Source organism: Lathyrus oleraceus, chromosome 7 (genome assembly GCF_024323335.1).
Source record: "Lathyrus oleraceus cultivar Zhongwan6 chromosome 7, CAAS_Psat_ZW6_1.0, whole genome shotgun sequence".
NCBI lineage: Eukaryota > Viridiplantae > Streptophyta > Magnoliopsida > Fabales > Fabaceae > Lathyrus > Lathyrus oleraceus.
The window spans coordinates 510,282,657-510,303,640 of NC_066585.1; the positions used below are offsets into that span (position 1 = coordinate 510,282,657).

Genomic DNA, 20,984 nt, shown 5'->3' on the forward strand with positions numbered 1-20,984 from the left:
TCTGGGATGAATAATAATATATGTAGATTATTCATATAATTAGTCCAAATTTTTTTTCCGCTATCCCATTTTCGGGGTTGGTTGCTCCACTCCGCTATCCAGGATTAATATATATATATATATATATATATATATATATATATATATATATATATATATATATATATATATATATATATATATATATATATATATATATATATATATATATATATATATATAAAGAAAGAAAGACACCACACCACTTTTAAAGAAATAAAAACATAAACTGCATTTGTTGGGATTCAAAACATGTCTTGAATTATTTTTTCCCTCAGTTAAAATAAAACAGGCGTGCCTTGGCATTATACCTCAATTTTTTATTGGACGAGATGAATTTTTTTTATTAAATGTATTATTTATAGTAGTGATTCAAGGAAACTCCATCTAACAAAATCATAGGCCTTTTCAAAATCAATCTTGAAAATAAGAAAGTCTTTCTTAGTTTTCTCAACCAAATTAACAACTTTATTAGTCGCTACAACCCATTCAACCAAAATTCTACTGATTAGGAGACATAAACTTTCAATTACAGTTGCAAGTGTTGTTGCAAATACTTTTGTAACAAGTTTGTACGATGAACCAACCAAATGCAAAGGAAAGCCGACATTGGAAACAAAAGTAACATAACAAGAGGTAAAATTACGGGAAGAGAAAAAAAACTATGAAACTAAAGAATCACCATTCCTAAATCTGTCATAAGAAACTGCTTGAACCTTTTGAAGAAAGAGAATGTAAAACCGTAAGGTATTGGAATTTTGTTACCCTCATCCTGAGATATCACTAAATCGATCTCTAAGAGGAGGAACAGAGAGATAAGCTCGCACTTATCCTCCAGAGAAAGGGTTCAAAATAAAATACCATCTAATGGAGGTCTATTGGAGAAAGGCTATTGGAAATGGCATGAAAAATAAGAGATCCCCTCTTACTTAAACTCTTAGATCCTTCTAACAACACATCACCCACCTTAAAAAATAATATCACTCCTCCTACTCTTAATCTTAACACTTGCATGAAAGAAACATGTCTTTGCATCACCTTCCTTATGTATCGTAATCCTAGATCTTTAGAATAAAAGAGAATTATGAACTTTAAGTAAATATCATAGGTTAGAACCGATCCTCGATTGCTAACTAATGTCAACTTGAGAAGGGCCTTCTGGATTAGTAAGCAAGTCCAAGGCTCACTACAAAAAATGGTGTGAATTGTGGTGGTTTAATTATTGCATTTAGTAAAAACTGTCAGTATTTATGGTGGATCATGACATTTTAACTAATTGACATAATATTAGTAATAAAGTGGCAGTTTTGACTGCCATTATTTACATAATTGTTTATAAGATTTCACACAAATAACACACTTTTTTTCACGCTTCTCTTCTTGTGTTAATATTCAAGTTCAGTCCTTTAAACAATTTTTTTAATAAATATTAATTAAAAAATTTCTTTTGTAATCCATATGAATATATAAAGAGATTAATTACTATGCACTGTCAATGTAAAAAGTTTGACACTGTCGATTCATCACCATCATCCGTTTATATTATTTTATAGGGTTTTAAAATAAAAATCAAATTTGTTTTAATATCTATCGGTCATGATTAGTTGACGATATAAAATTCTTTTACACTGTTAGTGTACTTCAATTAAATTCATATATAAAAGGGAAAACATAAGTTTGGTGTAACTTTTTTACTTTCAAATACATCCTTTTTAGTTTTTATTTTAATTTCCCTTCCCTCCTTAACTTCTCTTTATTTTAAATCCTTAATTTCTCTTTTTTATATAGTGGTTTACTTTATTCAATTATCTTTTACTATTTAATAAATAGTTTAAAATAAATTTAAATTTAATTAAAATAATACTACAATTTATATTATCACATAGAGACATTAAAAAAAAGCTGACAGACACATTAAGATATTAAGGCATCTCCCCAAAAGACGCAGAAACCAGTAGTGGATTTACGTGTAACCTTGCAACTTCCAAAATTTGCATCGGCGAAGGAAGTAAGTCTAAGGGATGAGTTTGCAGAGATTTTTTTTTGTCCCAAGAGTGTATTCGAGATACTGCAACACATGATAAACAGTAGCCAAGTGATGTGTTGGAGGTTGCTGCATAAATTAGCTTAGTTTATTGATTACGTAAGTTTATCACCTCGAATTTGATTAATTTATTTAATTGAATTTTTATTGTTTTTATTTAATTATTTGAGTGGTTTAAATTATTTTAAATGAATTGTGTAATTTATTTGATTTATGGGAATTTGTTTTAGTTTACTTGATCATAATAATATAATAATAATCAAATAAATAAATAATAAGAGGTAAGGGGGTAGAAATTAAAACTTTGTTGAAATTTGTGTAGTAAGGAGTGAGTGCACAAAAATTGACGGGTAAAAGTATGACAAAGGGTTAATTATATTTTTGGTTAAAATAAATAGAATATGATAGGGGAGTCAAAGTTACTGATACGTAGAAGTTGTGAGAATTTGGAAAAAGGGGCAAGTGTGAGAGAAGGAGGACAAGGGTTTGAGGGAGAAGAAGAACACCATAACCAAACTTGTTTAGATGCTGGAAATTCAGGTAGGGGGAATTAATCTAATATATGTGTTATTACATAAGGGTAGAGAGAGATCCTCATCCTCCTCCAGGGTTTGTTATATTTTTCACAATTGTTGAGATTTATGTGTTTTTGGATGGAATTGTATGCAATATTTTATGTTTGTTGTGAAATATATACAATTCGTATTTCGTTTTATACTGACATGCCGCGGGTTCACGACTGTGCAAAATAGTAAAAAGTTATCGAACCATATAGACCAATGGTTTAAGTACCGAATTCCATTCTATTGATGTATATCTAGAGGAATCAATAATTTGAGATTTGATAAAGACAACTTAAATAAAAAGCACTTATATCAAAATGACTCAATTAAAAAATCACTTAAATCACAATGGAGGCAAATAGGACATATGGTTATGGTTCTCACTCCGACACATTCATACAATCTAAGTCACTTCAATTACGAGAGTTTTGACATAATTTATTAAAAATAGATTAATGTGGACAACACCTGCTTTCGCCAACGCATTGCCCTATCGATGACGAATAATTCGTCTGCTTTCGCATGGTCGGATTATTCGTCAATGATTCGTTACTTTTTCTTAGCTATAAAACTTTCTCAAATTCATCCCAGCGCTTTCGCTGTATTGGACTTGTTTGTTTAAAAACATGCGCTTCGTTACCGACACATATCCTTTTAGACTACAGTTAGTACCTGAGAACACTTTACTTTCATACAAGGGTTGAAATGAATGAACTCAGGTATTAAAATAAATTTAGACAAAATACACTTGTAATCTACTTGTGGCAGATCATACAAACGGTCAGGAGATGATCCCCATAACCCCTAGTCCCCAATGGATTACTCATTCATGGTGAGGGCAATAACAATCAAATTGATGTTAATAGATGAATTCATAATACACAATTGAATTAGACAAACAATTGTAATGAAAAAAACTTGAATTGATAAGCTTCAATCCAATGATCCAATGAAAACTTGAGTAAAGAGACAAATAAAATACGTAGAAACTCTTGCATAATGAAAATTGGGGGCCCTAAACTCATAACCAACTATAAGTTTTATAGAAAAACCGAAAACTAGGAAAAATATCATTGTTCAATAGCCATTACATAAGAATATCTCAAATCAAATCATGTCCAAAAACATGATAGTCGGTCTAAAAAAGGAAAGAACTAAAGTGTATATCGCCCTCCTGCTACGGGTGGCCGTAGCAAGCCTCTGCTTCATGTACTAGAAACTTTAAAAGTGGGGAACCCTATGCCTTTGCTGCTATGACCCGTAGCCACTACAGGTGGCCGTAGCAGCCCTTGGATTTTGTATGAGGATTTTCCGACTTTTGACGTTTTTCCATGGTTTTCTCATATTCGATCTTTTTTCACGTCAAACACTCATTAAAACTTGAAAACATTAAAAACACACATCTAAAGCATTAAATACGTTAAATGAATAAAAATCAGACAAAAAACGGTACGAAAACCACTTATCAAACGCCCCTAAACATAAACTGTTGTTTATCCTCAAACAACAAAGCTTGCTTATGAAAATTTTCAGATCAAGTGTTTCACTACATGAAAGAGCATACAAAAATGAAGCTACCAACACTCATATGTGAGTTTTCGTTCCGATCGTCCTAAGCCTAGTTTTCTTGGTAATCACTTGACACCAAAGGTATTCACAAGAACACTAAATATAGTAAGACCACAAACCTAGGTCTTCCTTTCAGACACCTCTCCAACTATGCTTTGTTCTTTAGTCACTTTTTTTATGTTTTCTCCCCTTTCATTCGGACAATCAGATTAAGGCATTTGGAATTATTGATATCGTCACATGCATAAGACCGGTCAGGAATTTTTGTTTAACACCAGATAAGCAACAACTTATTTCTTTTATTTAACGATGAAGTCACACACTTTTGTGTGTTTATTTATTTGTCCACCTTTGATTAAGTTTATTTGACCCTTGTATATGAGCATGTTCTAATTTTTTGTTACTGGTTCTATAATGGCTCCTTAACAATGACAATGATTATGCACTTTGACAATGATTCAAGTTATTCCAGATTTGGTTCTCAGTTTTGATCCTAACTTGTGTTTGATGGTATGCTATTCATTTCCATACCTTTTCTATATTGTGGCAAAAATTGGGAGTAGTGATGTTGTGATGATGTGTGCATATGTTCTCATTTATGTAGATGAGTCTATTGTGTCATGATTAACAACACCTTACATGATCTCTGATGAAATCTCTATGACTTTGTTCTTTGTTGTTGTTGTATATGCTATAATATGGTGTATTATGTGGTGTGCTGTTTTTGAATCCTCATAATTGTGATATTTTTGAAAATTTACTCCTACAAATGTTGTAAACTTTTTTAAAGTTGTTTTAGCCAAAATTTTTCAAAGGGAGAGATTGGTATTCCTTTGATTGACTGATTTAGGTAAAATAATATTGGCAATACAAGATGTAATTTGTGTAGAGGCATCAAGTGGGACAAGCATGAGTGCAGTATCTGGCTTCCGTCTGTAAGCCAGGTTACGTGAGAATTTTTGCGTATGTTTGATTGGTTCCCATGAGATTTTTCATTTATGAGTTGTATCTTTTAGCAATGTGTACTTTAAGGAAGATTAACTAAAAAGATTGTCCAAGAACAAATAAAATTAAATGAGATCAAATCTCTTGGTGGACATTAATGTATAGCAAATCAAATCAAATCAACATCAAAATCAAATAAGCATCAAAATCAAACCTGTTTGGTTTCGATTTAGATGCCCAGAGCCAACAAATATTTTTCTATATAAGAAGACTCATTCATAACAAGAACGAGAGTGTAATAATTTAATATCTAGTGCGCTAGAGATTGATATTTGAGTCTTTGTACTTGTTATTTGTGCACTTCTATAGCGTCTAAGTTCCATATCAAAGGCATAAAGGTTGTTTTGTTAGTTGAATTTTAATTTAACAATCTTTAATTTTTTTTATATATTGATCACTAGGGTTAATTCTTAAGAGAAAGTGAGATAAGTTCTCATATTTATGGGGAGTGTAGCGGGGTATTCGTTACCTTTAGATTTATTGACTAAATCAAAAGTAAATCATACAATTCGAGTCGCCACCGCACTTCTATTTATCCAAAGGAAAGGTTAGAAAGCGAACAAAAACCGAGAAGTTTTATCAAATCAAAAATTAATAAAAATGTTAGAGATCTGGGTGAGGGGGTTGGTTATGCAATGGGAAGGTTTTAAGCACCCAAAACATCCTTAGTACTCTAAGGGAGCCTTTTTTGCAAATGTTGTATGGTAGGTTGGTATTTGTGAAAATATTTGTGCAAACATGATTGGGGAGATGAGAAAAGAATATACAAATTATTTACAATTTTGTTGTTTGAATGGATAAACCCATTGCCTACGTACCATCACAAAAGTAGGATCAAAACCTCGTAGTTCGGGGTAAAAATCTCAAAATAAATTGGTGAATTGATTGGTCAAAAGCCTGAAGGGTTTTTGTTTTCAAAGGGAGAAAACTTAACCTAAACCACAATCCACCATGTGAGGAGACTAGTGAGGGATCCACCCTATAATAAGTATGGAAGACTTATAGTCCCATCACTAAGGATACGGTGAGGTTTACATCAACCACTATGATAACTCAAACCTAATTGCTAATGTTTATGAAAAGCTTTGGCAAAGGTGGCCATTGGAACCACAAAAGAATTTGAAGTGAGTTGGAATTTACCAATTAGAAGTATTCACAAAAAGAAGTCAAAGTTGACTTAAGGTTCAATTCAAAATAAGTATTATGAAAAGAGTTTGAAAAATCAAAGGCATAATGCATAGGTTTCTAATTTTGAGAACAATGTCAACATTTGCACAAAGTGAGTTTGGCTTGGGTTAGAGTGGAGAGAAGAAGAAGGGCTAGGTCCTAAACATGCAAAGATGAGGGAAGAGAATAAAACCCTTGGAGTTCCTTTCTTGAGATCATAAAGATGATCCAAGATGCTCCTTTCCTTTGGACTTAGCAAGCAATAAGCAATTATTCAAGCAATCAAGTAAATATTCAATCAAGCTCCTAGAATCTTCCAATGGGACTTGTCTCTCCTATCTTGGATGCTCATGACAATGGTCCTTCTAATTAGCTCAAGTTTGGGATCCCTATCACACAAGAACAAACAAATCAAAAAGTTCCACAATGCAATAATAGAAATGGACAAAGAGAGAGTTTAGATTAGGGGTCCTTTCAAAGTCATCTTTCAAGATTAAGCATTCTAAAGGCATGAGGCCTAGTTGCTCTTCAACATATTTAGCATTCTAAAGGCATGAGGCCTATTTGCTCTTGAAACTCCATTAAGCATAGGTAAGGTCCTAATTCTAAGTCCTTTCTCCTTTTGCATTGTGTTCACACAAACAAAACAAAACAAGCACAAGGCAATAGTATATTTACATAATAATGTGCTCAAGTGAGCAAAAGGCAAATGGCATAAACATAAACATGAGCTCAAATGAGCAAAGGAAAAATACAATATGAATAAATGAGCAAGAAATTAAATTACATTAAAGTAAATTGCAAGAATTAAATACTTGAATTAAAAATTAGTAATTAGTAGTTAGTGTTAGTGTGCCATAAGGCAATTTAGCGCTATGTTAAGCAATCGTAAGTGAAGTAAGGTAGTAGTCACACCTATCTGAGGCCGGTCAATAAAACTATAGGCAAATAAACACAAGTTAGAGATCATGACTAGTAAGCCAAGCTCCTACAACTTGCCATTCCAAAAGAAAAGAAGAATGACCTTGTATGGATTTCAGGTTCTTTGCTTGACCAAGAAGCAACCTATCTTGGACACAAAGCAATTCACTTGATCTTTGATCAAGTTGAATTTAATTTGGATCAAAGAAGGTTAAGCCTCTCATATGTCAAGGCTAATCATAAATCATTAACTCATTGGTCAAAAGAAAAAAGATGAAGAAAGGAGGAGAAGATAGAATGTACAAAATGAAAATCAAATGACATAATCAAAACACATTGATCAAACATGAATGGAATCAACATCCATCAATGGTAAACAGAAGTGAAATGAATATTAGAAGTCAAGAAAGGTCAAACATATTTTTGGTATTTTTTTTGGAATTAAAATAATGCATAAAATAAAATGAACAAAAAAAGGTCAAACTTCAAATCCAATTCAAATCAACTTGGATAAGTCCAATTGGATCATCATAAGTCTAACAAGGTCAAACAAGGTTTGACAAATTTTCTCAACATTTTTTGAAAACAGAAACTATTTTTAAACAATTAAAAATGAAGAAAAATAACATAATTGGACTAAAATCTCAAATAAATCTCAAATCAATTAAGAAATTGATGAGAATATTTTTTATAGACTTATCATTATCCAAAGATGTTAAGAAAATATTTTTGGCATTTTTGAATATCAAATGGTATTTTATATGAATTAAAAACAATCAGAAAAGAAATAATTCACAAAAAATATTAAATGGAATCACAAAAATAATTAAGAATCATTTTATGAAACTAGAATTTAAGAGAAATTTTTTGCAATTGGTCCCATATTTTTGTGATTCCAAATAAAGAAGTTATGAATTTTTGAAAATAATTGGAATAAAAGAAAATAAAACAGAAATTAATAAAATAGAAAAAACCACAAGCGTCTGATCGGAGCTCATTAATTGACGTGGCTGATCAGAAGGCTAGGAAGCGCGCGCTCATTGTGTTCCTTGGTCAACATTACCACACATTGAATTAAAAAAAGTCAAGCAAAGCAACAACCAAGATTAGATCATAGCTCTTGGATCCAATGGCCAAAACGCTTCCACGTAAGGGACGGTGGTGGAAACCACCGTCTTCTCCGGCGAGCTCACTAATCCGGCCACCAGTTACAGGTTTTACAACCTCAACCAAAACTCACGATCCATATACCAAATGAAAGCTGGGGTGATGTACATCACCCCTGTGACCTTAGTTTTTGCTCAAGATTCCTATGGAAGAAGAAATCCGAGGTTGAAAAACTAGGTGTTCATTCTGAATTTCACCAATTCATAAAATTAAAGCCACCACTGGCTTGCCTCTCACATGAGGACTTCAGAAATGCAAACCAACACAAGCAATGCACAATAATCAATGAGATTCGAAGCAAAACAGTTAGGGTGTAAACCTTTGTAGAGCAACTTTTATAAGCACAATTCAACCAATCCTTTGCTTGCAGCTTGATCCTGATGCTTGGTATGAGAGCTAGGCTTAGGAATTAATGATGATAATCAACTGATGTTGTTGAAAATCACACTTGAAAAATGAAAGTGAAAACTCAAATTCTTTTGGTGAGAGGGTGAGAAATGATTTCTGCAGAGATTCAAGCGCCTTCAGGTTGAGATTCAAGTGAGGCAATGCATTCTATTTATAGATGGAGCTGATGCAAGGAGGTGGAAAACTCGTGTGTGCATGAAGTTGGGTCCTCCATGCATGGGCCTGTACAGGCGCATGTGAGGCCCAAAATCAATTGGTTTTACATGCTGAACTCAAATGAAGCAAGTTTGGACGTGCAGATGGCAAGGCAATGGATTGTGCATGAAGTTTTAACATGGAATGCATAATTGATCACAAAACTTCATCTCTTCGAAAGTACCAATTGGAAAATCCAAACATAGGCATGTGGGTAATGGTTGGAAAGGTCTGGACACAAGGAAAAAAAGTTATGTTGAACAAAAATCCATTTGGAGTTTGGAAAATATTGAAAACTAGCCATGAAGTTCAAGGTACAAAACATGCATTTGGAAAATTTGCCAAAAAGGACCAACTTTAAGCCCTTCTGTTTCAATGATACAAGCCTCAAATGAAAAAACCTTCAACATCAAAGTTCTATATCTTTTCAATAAAATTAATTTGAAATTAAATTTTGCATCATTTGGATTTTTAATGATAAAGTTATGGGCACTTGAAGTTGGACTTTTTCAAGATTCAATGGCTTTGGTCCAAAGTGACCTATAATGTTTTGTATTATCACATGTGTTTATTTTAGGATTATGAAATTTTGTCCAATATAACAATTGAAGTAGACATCTTAAAATTTCCAATTAATTTTGTCTCACCTCAAAATCATAAAAAATGAAGGAGTTAGGTCCTAGGGAAGTTGATCCAAAATTAGGGTTTCAGTCAAAATGACCTATAATGTTTTGAAATGAATGATGACCTTCCAAGTTTCAAATGAATTTTTTATGAACATGAAAGTTTTTCATATGGTTATTAAGAACATTTTTCATCTTGGGGTAATCATCATTTGACAAACACATCAGAAGTTATGTCTCAGTGGATTTCAAAATAGTCAGATGAATTAACTGATCAACTTCTCAAGTCCAAACTTCAAAACTTGATGAATGAATGATTGAGGATACTCACATAGGCTCATATATGCATAAAATGATGAATGAAAGAACTTCCATTGATTGTATTTGATCATAGGTTGAGGTTGCTTCATGAGCAAGGCACAATCAATACACAACTGAATTAGGGTTTCCTTGGGAAGCAATGCTCAAGCCCTTTGGTTTGTCTTGATCAAATTGACAAATTGAGATACTTGGGAGACATATATGATGATCGAGAGCTTTGTGGAACCATTGTCATGCTTGCTTTCATCTTCATCTGGCCATTTCAATGGGCATAAGGGCCTCCTAGGAGCCTTAGATCACATGACTGCTTAAGCTTCAAAAACAAACAAGTTAGTGACATATTTTTGTGCTTTTGGTTAGTAAACAAAATAAGAAAAGCAATAATATACAATACAAGCATGCTTGGTGGTCTCAAACTAACTCACACAAGTCCCAACCCTAGGGTAAGGATCCAAGATGCTATGATCCTTGAGGCAAAATGCAATGAACAATGATATGATGCCATGAGGGATCTTAGGGTCAAAATTAGGGTCTTACAGGGAGTATTAAATAAAAAGTCACAGGTTGTATTAGGTAGAAAGACATTGAACAAGGTTTGTTCATCTAAGACTAATTATACTAATACTAGTGAGAGTGAATTTCCTTTCTTGGGTTGAAAGTCCCTCAAACATAGGTGACGTTGCACCAAATAGGATTAACAATCCTTTGTGTTCTTTATTACTTTATGATTTATTTCCAATTAACTGTTAATATATCATAAGAAAGTTATACACATTATCCCTGACATTGTATCTAACATCTGTCTTACGGACGAACCATAATTTCAATAAATTTAATTGACTTGGCCTCTATTAATAACAAGAACTTACATAAACTAGATGTCAACAATGCATTTTTACATGCTAAGCTTCAAGAAGATGTATGCATGATTGTCCCTAATATTATCACTACTACAAAATCCAACCATGTATTTAAACTTGTTAAACCCATATATGGGATTTAACAAGCTAGCATGAGGTGACATGAGAGACTCACAATATTCCTTAAACAACATGAGTACAAGAAAGTCAATGTTGATCACTTAATGTCAATAAAAAAACACTTCATAATCATTTGCAATTCTATTAGTTTATGTAGATGATATGATAATGACTAGAAACAATTTTGATGAGTTCAAATCTATTAAAGCATCACTACATAACTCCTTTAAGATCAAAGACTTAGGTGAGTTGAAGTATTTCCTTAAAATTGAAGTGATACATTCAAGGTATTGCACATCCTTGTTTTAAAGGAAATAATGCCTAGACTTTCTAGAAGACACATGGTTTACTAGTTCAAATCTCGTGTCAATAATATCCGATCCTTCACTTAAACTTAAAAAATACTCAAGTGCTCAATATCAAGAGGTTCATGCTTGTAAAAGACATGTGGGTAGATTATAATACTTAAATGCAACTGGACCAGGCATCACATTTTACACACAACAAATAAGCCAAATCCTATCATCTCATACCACAACCCACTTCAATACAACTTATAGAGTCCTGAAAGACCTTAAAATCTATCGAGGTCGAGGTAGTATATTCCATACAGATTCATTAATCTAGTTGAATTTAAATTTTAATGCAGATTAGGTAGGGTGTTTAAACACAAGAAGGTCGATGTCAGGGTTATGTTTCTTCCTTGGCAACTCACTGATCTTATGAAGTACTAAGAAGCATCTTACAGTCTCAAGATCTTCAAAAATGCCTTAAATTTTGCAGCAAATCCGATATTCCATGAGAGAACCAAGAAGGTCAATCTTAAGGTTGTGTTTCTTCATTAGCAAATCAATGATCTCGTGGAGAACTAAAAAGAAACTTATTGTCTCATTATCTTCATTGAGGCAGAATATCATGCACTTGCATCAATACATACGAATTACAACGACTTTTATGCATACTACAGGATTTTCAAATTAAATGTATCAAAATAAATTTCTTATACTATGACAATAAAAAAGCCTTACATATTGCTGCGAATTTGTATTCCATGAGAGAACCAAGCATCTCGAAATAGGTTGGCATATTGTGAGAGGGAGGCAAGCAACAAAAGTTATGAAGCTTTAACTAATTACATCCAAGACCAATTGGCAGACTTCTTCATAAAATCATTACACTCCCTAGACCATTTCACACACTATTGTTCAAGTTGAAGTTGGTAAATATATATCAAATTTGTTTGGTTTCAATTCAGATGCCCATGCCTAACAAATATTTTTCTATATAAGAAGACTCATTCCTAACAAGAATGAGAGTGCAATAATTGAAGATCTAGTGTGTTAGAGTTTGATATTGGAGTCTTTGTACTTGTTGTTATTTGTGCACCTCTATAACGCCTAAGTTCTATATCAAAGAGATAGAGGTTGTTTTGTTAGTTGAGTTGTAATTCAACAATCATTAAATTCGTTTTATGTATTGATCACTAAGGTTATGATTAAGAGAAAGTGAGAGGGATTCTCATATTTATGGGAAGTCCTAAATAGAAAGTCACAGGTAGTATTAAGTAGAAAGACATTGAACTAGGTTTTTTCATTTAAGACTAATTGTACTAATACTATTGAGAGTGATTTTTTTTTTGGGTTAGAAGCCCCTTAGACATAGGGGACGTTGCACCGAACTGGATTAACAATTCTTTGTATTTTTTTGTTGCCTTATGATTTATTTCCCCTTAATTGTTAATCTGTTATAAGCAAGTTATATATATTGTCCCATACATTGTGTTAACATTTTTCCATGTGAACTAACCAGAATTTCAATAACTTTAATTGCACTGACCTCTCTTAATAACTAGAACATACATAAGTTAGATGTCAATGATACATTTTTGCAAATTGAGCTTCAAGAAGAAGTATACATGATTGTCCCTCATTGTGTCACTACTACCAAAGCCAACCAATAAGCTTGTTAAACTCATATATGGGATTTAACAAGCTAGCATGAGGTGACATGAGAGAGTCACAATATACCTTAAACAATACGACTACAAGAAAGTTAATGTTGATCACTCAATGTTAATAAAAAAACACTTCATCCTCATTTGCAATTTTACTAGTTTATGTAGATGATATGATAATCACTAGAAACAATTTTGAACTACATAACTCTTTCAACATCAAATATTTAGGGCAATTAAAGCATTTCTTTGGCATTAAAGTGACACATTCAAGGTATGACATATCCTTGTTTCAAAGGAAATATTACCTTGACTTTCTAGAAGACTCGGGATTTACTAGTTTAAAATCTTGTGTCAACAATATCTGATCCTTCACTTAAACTATAGATCACATTCTACACATAACAAATAAGCCAAATAATATCACTTTCTACCACAACCCTTTTCAATACAGCTTATAGAGTCCTTAAAGCCCTTAAAATCTATCGAGGTCGAGGTAGTATGTTCCCTAGAGATTCAACAATCCAATTGAGTTTCAATTTTAATTGGGTAGGGTGTTTAGACACAAGAAGGTCAATCTCAGGGTTATGTTTCTTTCTTGGCAAGTCACTTGTGAAGAACTAAGAAACAACTTACACTCTCAAGAGCTTCGAAGTACCATACACTTTACAACAAAATCCGACATTCCATGAGAAAATCAAGAAAGTCAATTTCAAGGTTGTGTTCCTTCCTTAGCAAGGCACTAATCTTGTGGAGAACTAAGAAGCAACTTATAGTCTCATTATCTTCAATGAGGCAAATATTGTGCACTTGCAACAATTACATATGAATTACAACAACTTTTATGCCTACTGCAAGATTTACAAATTAAATGTATCAAAATATTCGATTTGTATGCACTTCTAATGAGAAAATTACTTTGTTCATAATAATATGTATATCAAGAGTTTAATTAAAACATTGTAGATGACATTATTTAACACCAAGAATAATGAAAACTCACAATATGGTCACAAAAATATATATCTTCCAAATGAAAACTGTCACACATATTTATCTTATAATCGCAAATGAAAAATCATCACAAAGTTTTGGATATTTATTTATCATTAGTGTAAAACTAGTTCAGTTTACACTAACTATACATGTCCCATTTATTCATATATGAATGATCACTTCTACATAGAGTCACAATCTGGTTTAAGAAGAATGCATCCAAGACCTATTTCATTATCTGCTATGAAACTGTTCTTATTATCAAACAATAAAATATCTTCTTCCGATGATGACTCACTTAGCTTCACTTGTTCATTCCACTCGTCAAGAAGTTGTCTATGAAACTTTTCCATTGGTGCCAACTTCACAAACACCACCGGCGAACGTTTCTTCGTAGGAATTCTAGACTTCTTAAAAATTGGAATTTTCCTACCTAAAAAAAGTTCATGAATTGTTAGGTCTCCGTAATATTTCACAAGTTACACAAATAAAAAAGCGATAATTAATTATTAATACCATTTTTTGTGATTAAAACACTTCTTGAAAGCTTGTTCTTGACATCGAGATTAGTTGTAGTTGTACGGTTCGCATCTTCAAGATTGAGACAATTGCTTTCATGTTTTTCACTAATTGATGCATTAAACAACACTGATTTGTCTTCAAGTTCCTTTGGACAAAGTGGAGTAACTGATGAAACCATTGCAGTATTGACAAAATTAATTAAAATTGTAAGAATGATTATATTTTTTACTCTTAAGATTTATTACACATGCAAATATATATATACCAATAGATAAACAAGTTAAGAGTTGTGTCTGCTGGTTTTGGTTTTTACATGCATATAACTTTTCAGAAAGACACAATGGTTGGCACATTGCGGCACAACTATACAAGGAAATTATCCTGCAATAATTTTCAGCGTGTGATAGATTAATTTCCATAATAGGTTCTCCACATTAAGTATTTAATGATGAAGAAGCAAACTAATTGAATGAGTATAAGAGAGGTATCCAACCCAGTTACAAAGGAATTTTATAATTTTAGAAACTCTATTGGATTCTTTCACCAATCATAAAAAATCTGCACATCCTATTTTTTCTTCCAATTACATGCCAAATACATGATGTAACTTTTATACTTGTTACGATATCCTCTACAACATATAATCATTATTAAAAAGCACTGCATTCCTCTTCTTCCATAGACTCCAGCAGATCGCAATCCAAAACGTAGATGCATTGTTCCTTTTAATTTTTCCTGTCAATTGCTTTGAGAATTCCTTGAAATGTTCCCTAGCTAACAATCCATCTGGCATTTATATTGTTAGCCTAAATTGTATCTTGTACGACACCTTTACTATTATAGGATTAGAAAATAATAAATGTTGCAAGTTTTCTTCTACTGTGAGTATATTGATCATTGTTCTCCATCCAAAAACTATGACTTTTGAGGGGACTGATGTCTTCCAAATCTGCTGAATTATCTCTCTTGTATTACATTTATGAGAATCCCAAATAGGTGCAACTCCAGGATCTTTGCTCAATAAAACATCGGTTAGGCGCTACCTTTACGAAGTATGAGGTCTCGCTCGGGAACAGATGACATGTATAATACCGTTATCGCCCCACCAAGTCAATACCGGAATGAGTCATGCCATAACTTCCTTAATAATAGGTGGTCAACAACCTCCTATAGTCAAAGGGGAGCGATTACCGTCTTCTAGGGTTTCCTAAGCCTTAGACCCAAAGGCCTCTATAAATACTTCTCCCCTAACAGGAGAAGGGACAAATCATACCTTGAATAGAATACCCTAAGCACTACGCTGGCATACAGAACCTCCACCTCACGTGACTAGGTCCTCTATGTTAGACGGTGTGGCTAGTGATCGAGAGGGGGGGTGAATAGATCACCTCTTTGAAATTTAACGGATTTAAAGTTTTATCAGAGTTTTCAAAGTTGGCGGAAAAATCAGTCCCGAATCGACTTCCGTCTATTCTGAACCGCTACTAGAAAGCCGGACACGCAAGTTTAACGCTGGATTTTAATGAGAATGACAGAAACAATTTACACCAGAATTTTAACTAATTGAATGCACTTATCATTAAAGTCTATTCCCAATGAATAAAATCTAGCTAACCGTTTTGTCAAACAGTTGGTGTGTATGTGATCGATAATAAACAGCAATGGAGTTTGATTAAAAGTTTTCTTGCCACTGCTGTCTTGCAACAGGAACAATCACCACACACTAACTGAAATTGCGAAAACAGTTTTAAAACGTAAAGAGGAGTAAGGTAAGAATACGATACGCAGAGATTTGGTAAGGAAGTTCCCCACGTCGTCCTCGCGTGTGGGTACGTCTCCCTCTCAATTTCAAATGAAATTGAGAACTTTGATTATCAATTTTTGCCGAATCCGTTGATACAAGGTTATGATACAAAGACAGAATTCTAAACTCTAAGAACCTCTTCTTGTATGAACCTTCACTTGATCTGAGCACGATCAAGATTTTCCTGCACGAAATTGCAAACAATTCACCGGTTCCACGACCTGCTTGCGAAATCCCCCGATCTCCAAACGCAACGCTGCGGCTGAATATGTTCTGCAAACGTGACTCCCAAACCCTCAAGAACACTCCAGTTCTTGAAGGACAAACCAGTAGGTTTTTCCTAGAAACCCCCTTCAATCTTCAACTCAGCTAGATCCTCGATCGTTCCACTGCAAACCACAACTAGATCCTTGATCGTACCACTGAACGTTATCTCGATGCTTCTTTAATCCAAAGAACAAGAATGGTTATGTGTAAATGTTCTTGAAGAAAAGTGATTGAGAAGATGAAGAAGATGAAGTCTCTTTCAGGTTTCTAATTGCTCTCAAACAATTGCTCCAACACTGCTTTTGATCTTGTGTTCAATTGTTTTCCCTCAATGAATTCGTAATTTTCACTGCTGTCATAACCTGTCTTATATATGCTGCAAAACAGTTACTGTTATAACATAAAACAACTTTATGTATTGATGCATAAGAGTGTGTATCGATGCATACTGTAAGATATGTGAATTTTTGGTGAAATTTATTAATCATGTATCGATGCATAATTCGTATGTATCGATGCATGTGATTATTTCACTAGTATGTATCGATGCCTAATGCGCATGTATTGATACACAGGTTGTTTCAATTGGTCATGTGTCGATGCAGGGATCGTGTGGATCGATGCATAGAGTCTTTAGCCTTCCATGTATTGATGCATGACTCGTATGCATCGATGCATACTGAACAAAAAGGTTTTGTGATTTATCACTTGCTGTATGTATCGATGCAGAGGCTTATGTATTGATGCATACTGACATAAAATGCATTTTAATTGTTATTTTAAGGGAAGTATCAATGTAGGTTTATATGTACAGTTATGCAACAATAGAGTGGGATGAAAGACATAATAAAAACACAAATGTATCATGTAATGCAATGCACAACCAACATTTGGATGATGATCACACAATTTGCTATCATTAAAAATTAATTCAAGGTAAAGAATTCTCTCACAAACTCCCCCTTTTTGATGATGGCAAATTCTTGGCAAGATGTGTGATACTCCCCCTGAGTTTGTGCATATCTGCATTTTCTCCCCCTTTGGCAACATCAAAAAGAGGAAGAAACAGATTTATCAAGGTAGCATAGTGTAGCAGGACATGGCAAAAAATGGATAACAGGCTATCAATCACAAAGAATGAAGCTTCAAAGTAAAGAATCATTCACAAAGAATGACGAATAAGGGCAATAACAATAGAGATAAACAGAAATAGAAAAGCATTTTAAAGATACGAACGAGTTTAAGAGTTACATAAGCTAAACCATATATTGTGCAACAAAATAAAACTTGAGCAATATGAAATGAAATGCAGTGAGATGAAAAGATGGTGGGTTAATTTGGATTGTGGCCACCACAGGACTCCTCATCATGTTTGTCAGGATCTCGGTAGCTTGGCGGAGGTGGAGGAGGAGGCATTGTGTCTGGATTTTGGCCCATGAAGGAGTATTGCCTAAATCGGTTCTGAACTTCAATGCTTCTAAAGCTGTCTATAATCCCAGGATTTTCACGGCAGTCATCCATAAAGCCGGACATTTCGTTGTAGAAAACTTGATGCCATTTAACCAAGTCTTGGTGCCAAGCGTGTTGATTCTGATACATCCGTGTATGCTCATCATGCCAGTCACGATGCTCGTTGTGCCATTCAGATTGTTGAACATGCCAGTACCGTGCTTCTTCATGGCGTTCTTTGTTGACAAGTTCCATCTGTTGAAGCATATGGGTGATGTCCGCAGTTGGTGTTGAGGCTGAAGTACCACCGGAGAATGGAGGGGCTGTAGGTTCAGGTACATAGTTGGTAGGAGACCACCTTCGTGGCACCCAATCACCCCAACCAGCATTGGCCTCAGCTTGTGGTGCATCTGTTTCAGCCGCATCCTGCATCTCTTCATCAGGCTGATCTTCAGCAACATGGATGCGTTCCGAAGGTACGTAAAAATTGTAAATTCTGGTTTTGGATTTTCTTTCGTAGAAATAGAAGCATTTGCGGTCCTTGTCCCACCGATATCCCATATGCGATAGAGTGGCAGAGTCAAACTCTTGAGCAGCAGATGGAGATAGGAGAGGAACAATAGGTATTGCAACTTTCCAAAACTTAAGAATTTTCATTATTTGAGAAGCATAACCTAGAGCCACATTCTTGGAGCTGTCTCGCACGTAAAATAGACGTTTTACAAAGTAGTTAGCCCAATTTAAGAAAACCTTATTTTGCAGAATGTAGAGAAGATGTATGCTGGGCCTGTCCAACCGGGAATGTCCACTGTTTGTTGGACGCAGAATGTGTGTAATAATCCAGTGAAGAATACGCGGAGTTTGCTTGATCATACCAGACGTGACGTGTTCATCATCACTCAACGGTCTGTCTATCTTTAGGATAGATGGAGTAAAGTCCTTCATGTCAAATTCAGGATCAAAATGCAGGTCATGCCAGGACTTGACAGCCATCGACGGAAGCGGCATTTGAAATACCGTTTCCCAATCAGAGGCTTCAAAGGTATATGTTCTGACTCCGATAGAACACCGGAACATATAGCCTCTACCAGTTTGTAAGCCAGCATAAAAGACCCGAATGAAATCCTCATGATAATCATCCTTTGTGGACAGAAACGACCCAAGTCTTTGTGCATGTAAGAGTTCAACCACTTCATTTAGGTGTAGGTGAATAGCATCTGTTTTATCAAAGGCGTGAGGTTTCATGACTAACCTTGTCTTGAAGGATTCCTCAAATTCAGCAGCAACAGCAGGATGAAGTAGCTCTAAGGCATTTGAAGGAACTGTAGCACCTCAAATTTGCACCTATCATTGTGCATACCATCTCATATTAGGTCATAGCATATCATGATCCATTGCATAGCATTTGCATTGTCCCCAGTTGCCTCAAGAGCAAGCAAGCAAAGAGTTAGGTCAAACTGATCAGGAGATCAGTCCACCAATCAAGCAAATGTGTTTCTCAAGGAGCGAAGGCCCTAGGGTTTGTCCAACAAGTTCACATGACTTGGAGGTCCATTTGAAGTGTTCAAGTCAAGGGTTGGATGTTCAGAATTCATCAGTCAGTACATAGACAGTCCAAAACCCTAGAAAGTCAAAGTTGGTCAACTGTGGTTGATTCTTTGGTTCTGATGGATGGAAATGGTTTGAAGGAGCTTATTCATGTCCTAATAGGCCTCATATGTCATGGCAATCAACATCATGGAAGAATTTCAAGCAAATCAGAAAATTTCCCAAAATAGAAACTGGACCTGTAATTTCAACTGCCAAAAATGGAAACTTCTTGATCCTCAACTTGCATCATGATACAAGCTTCAAATGAATTTTTGCCCAACATGAAAGTTGAAGATCTTGTTCTCCCATTTTCAAAAAGTCCAAGAACTCTCAAATCCCATGTATGGTTGTCAAGATATGATCAAATCATTTTCACAAAATCTTGAACTTCAAATGGGCATATCTCTCAAACCATAAGGCCAAATTTGGTGGGGTTTTTTCCTACAAACCACATTTTTCATCCTCTTTCCAAAAATGTAAATTTCACCCTCCAAAACCTTGCCAATCAAAATGGCATTTTTTGGACCTATTTCATTAAAAAAACCAAGTTTGACCAAACTTTGACTTTTTGATTCTTTGATTTTTTCTCACTTTGGCCAATTGGGAAATGTGTTAAATCATATTTGTGACTTGCTCCAAGCCCTAAATCATGTTCATACCACCATTTTACTACCATTTTGACATAGGATGCATAATTTGGTATTTTTGCAAATGGGAGCATATAAGCAAATCAAGTACAGCATTTCACAAGCACACACAAAACAGCAAATTGAATGGTCCTTCTGCAGCCTTTCCAAGCCCAACTCGACCAGCTTTGCACCTCCATGATTCATTTGTACACAATTAGCAAAAATAGCATTTGGTTCATTTTGAGTTAAACCAACTTATCATTTGGATTAACAACTCTAAACAGACAATATAAACATCTGTCTGCTCATTTTCACAACCCTAGAGACTAGCTACAGCAGCCATCACAGAAAACATATTGATTCTCTCATTTTTCCCATTTGGCTCGATTGACATTTTTTTCTGCCAAGACTCCAAATACTCGAGCAGCCTTTGTTTATTCCATGACCTAGTCACCATCTGGAGTCCTGCTGCAGCAACATTTATCAGCTGGAACCATCATTTCAAGCTCTGTTTTCTCCAAGCTATTCCATGGCAAATCGAGCTGTGAGAGTTTCCAAGCAAGTGTGAGCTGAAAGAACTTCATCATCCATCAACATAAAGCACAAGGGCCATCTGTTTACACCCATATCCATCAAAGTACCACTGCAGCTCGATTTTCTGCAAAACCAAGTAAGTAATCGATCTCCATTATTTGCCATGCCATGATATGTTTATGAAAGGTCTTCTTGAGCTGATTCTAATGAACTAAAGCATGCTTAAAATGGTTGTGA

The 20,984-nt window shown here is 34.4% G+C and overlaps 1 protein-coding gene across 1 annotated transcript; it reads right to left on the reverse strand.

Moving 5' to 3' along the window:
* Positions 1-14,134: 14,134 nt before the first annotated feature.
* Positions 14,135-14,652, reverse strand: LOC127104654 (uncharacterized). Its single transcript, XM_051041830.1, has 2 exons — positions 14,469-14,652; positions 14,135-14,385 (listed from the first exon to the last, which is right to left on the reverse strand). Exons 1-2 carry the CDS (start codon positions 14,650-14,652, stop codon positions 14,135-14,137), a joined length of 435 nt encoding a protein of 144 aa, XP_050897787.1.
* Between the last annotated feature and the right edge of the window lie 6,332 nt (positions 14,653-20,984).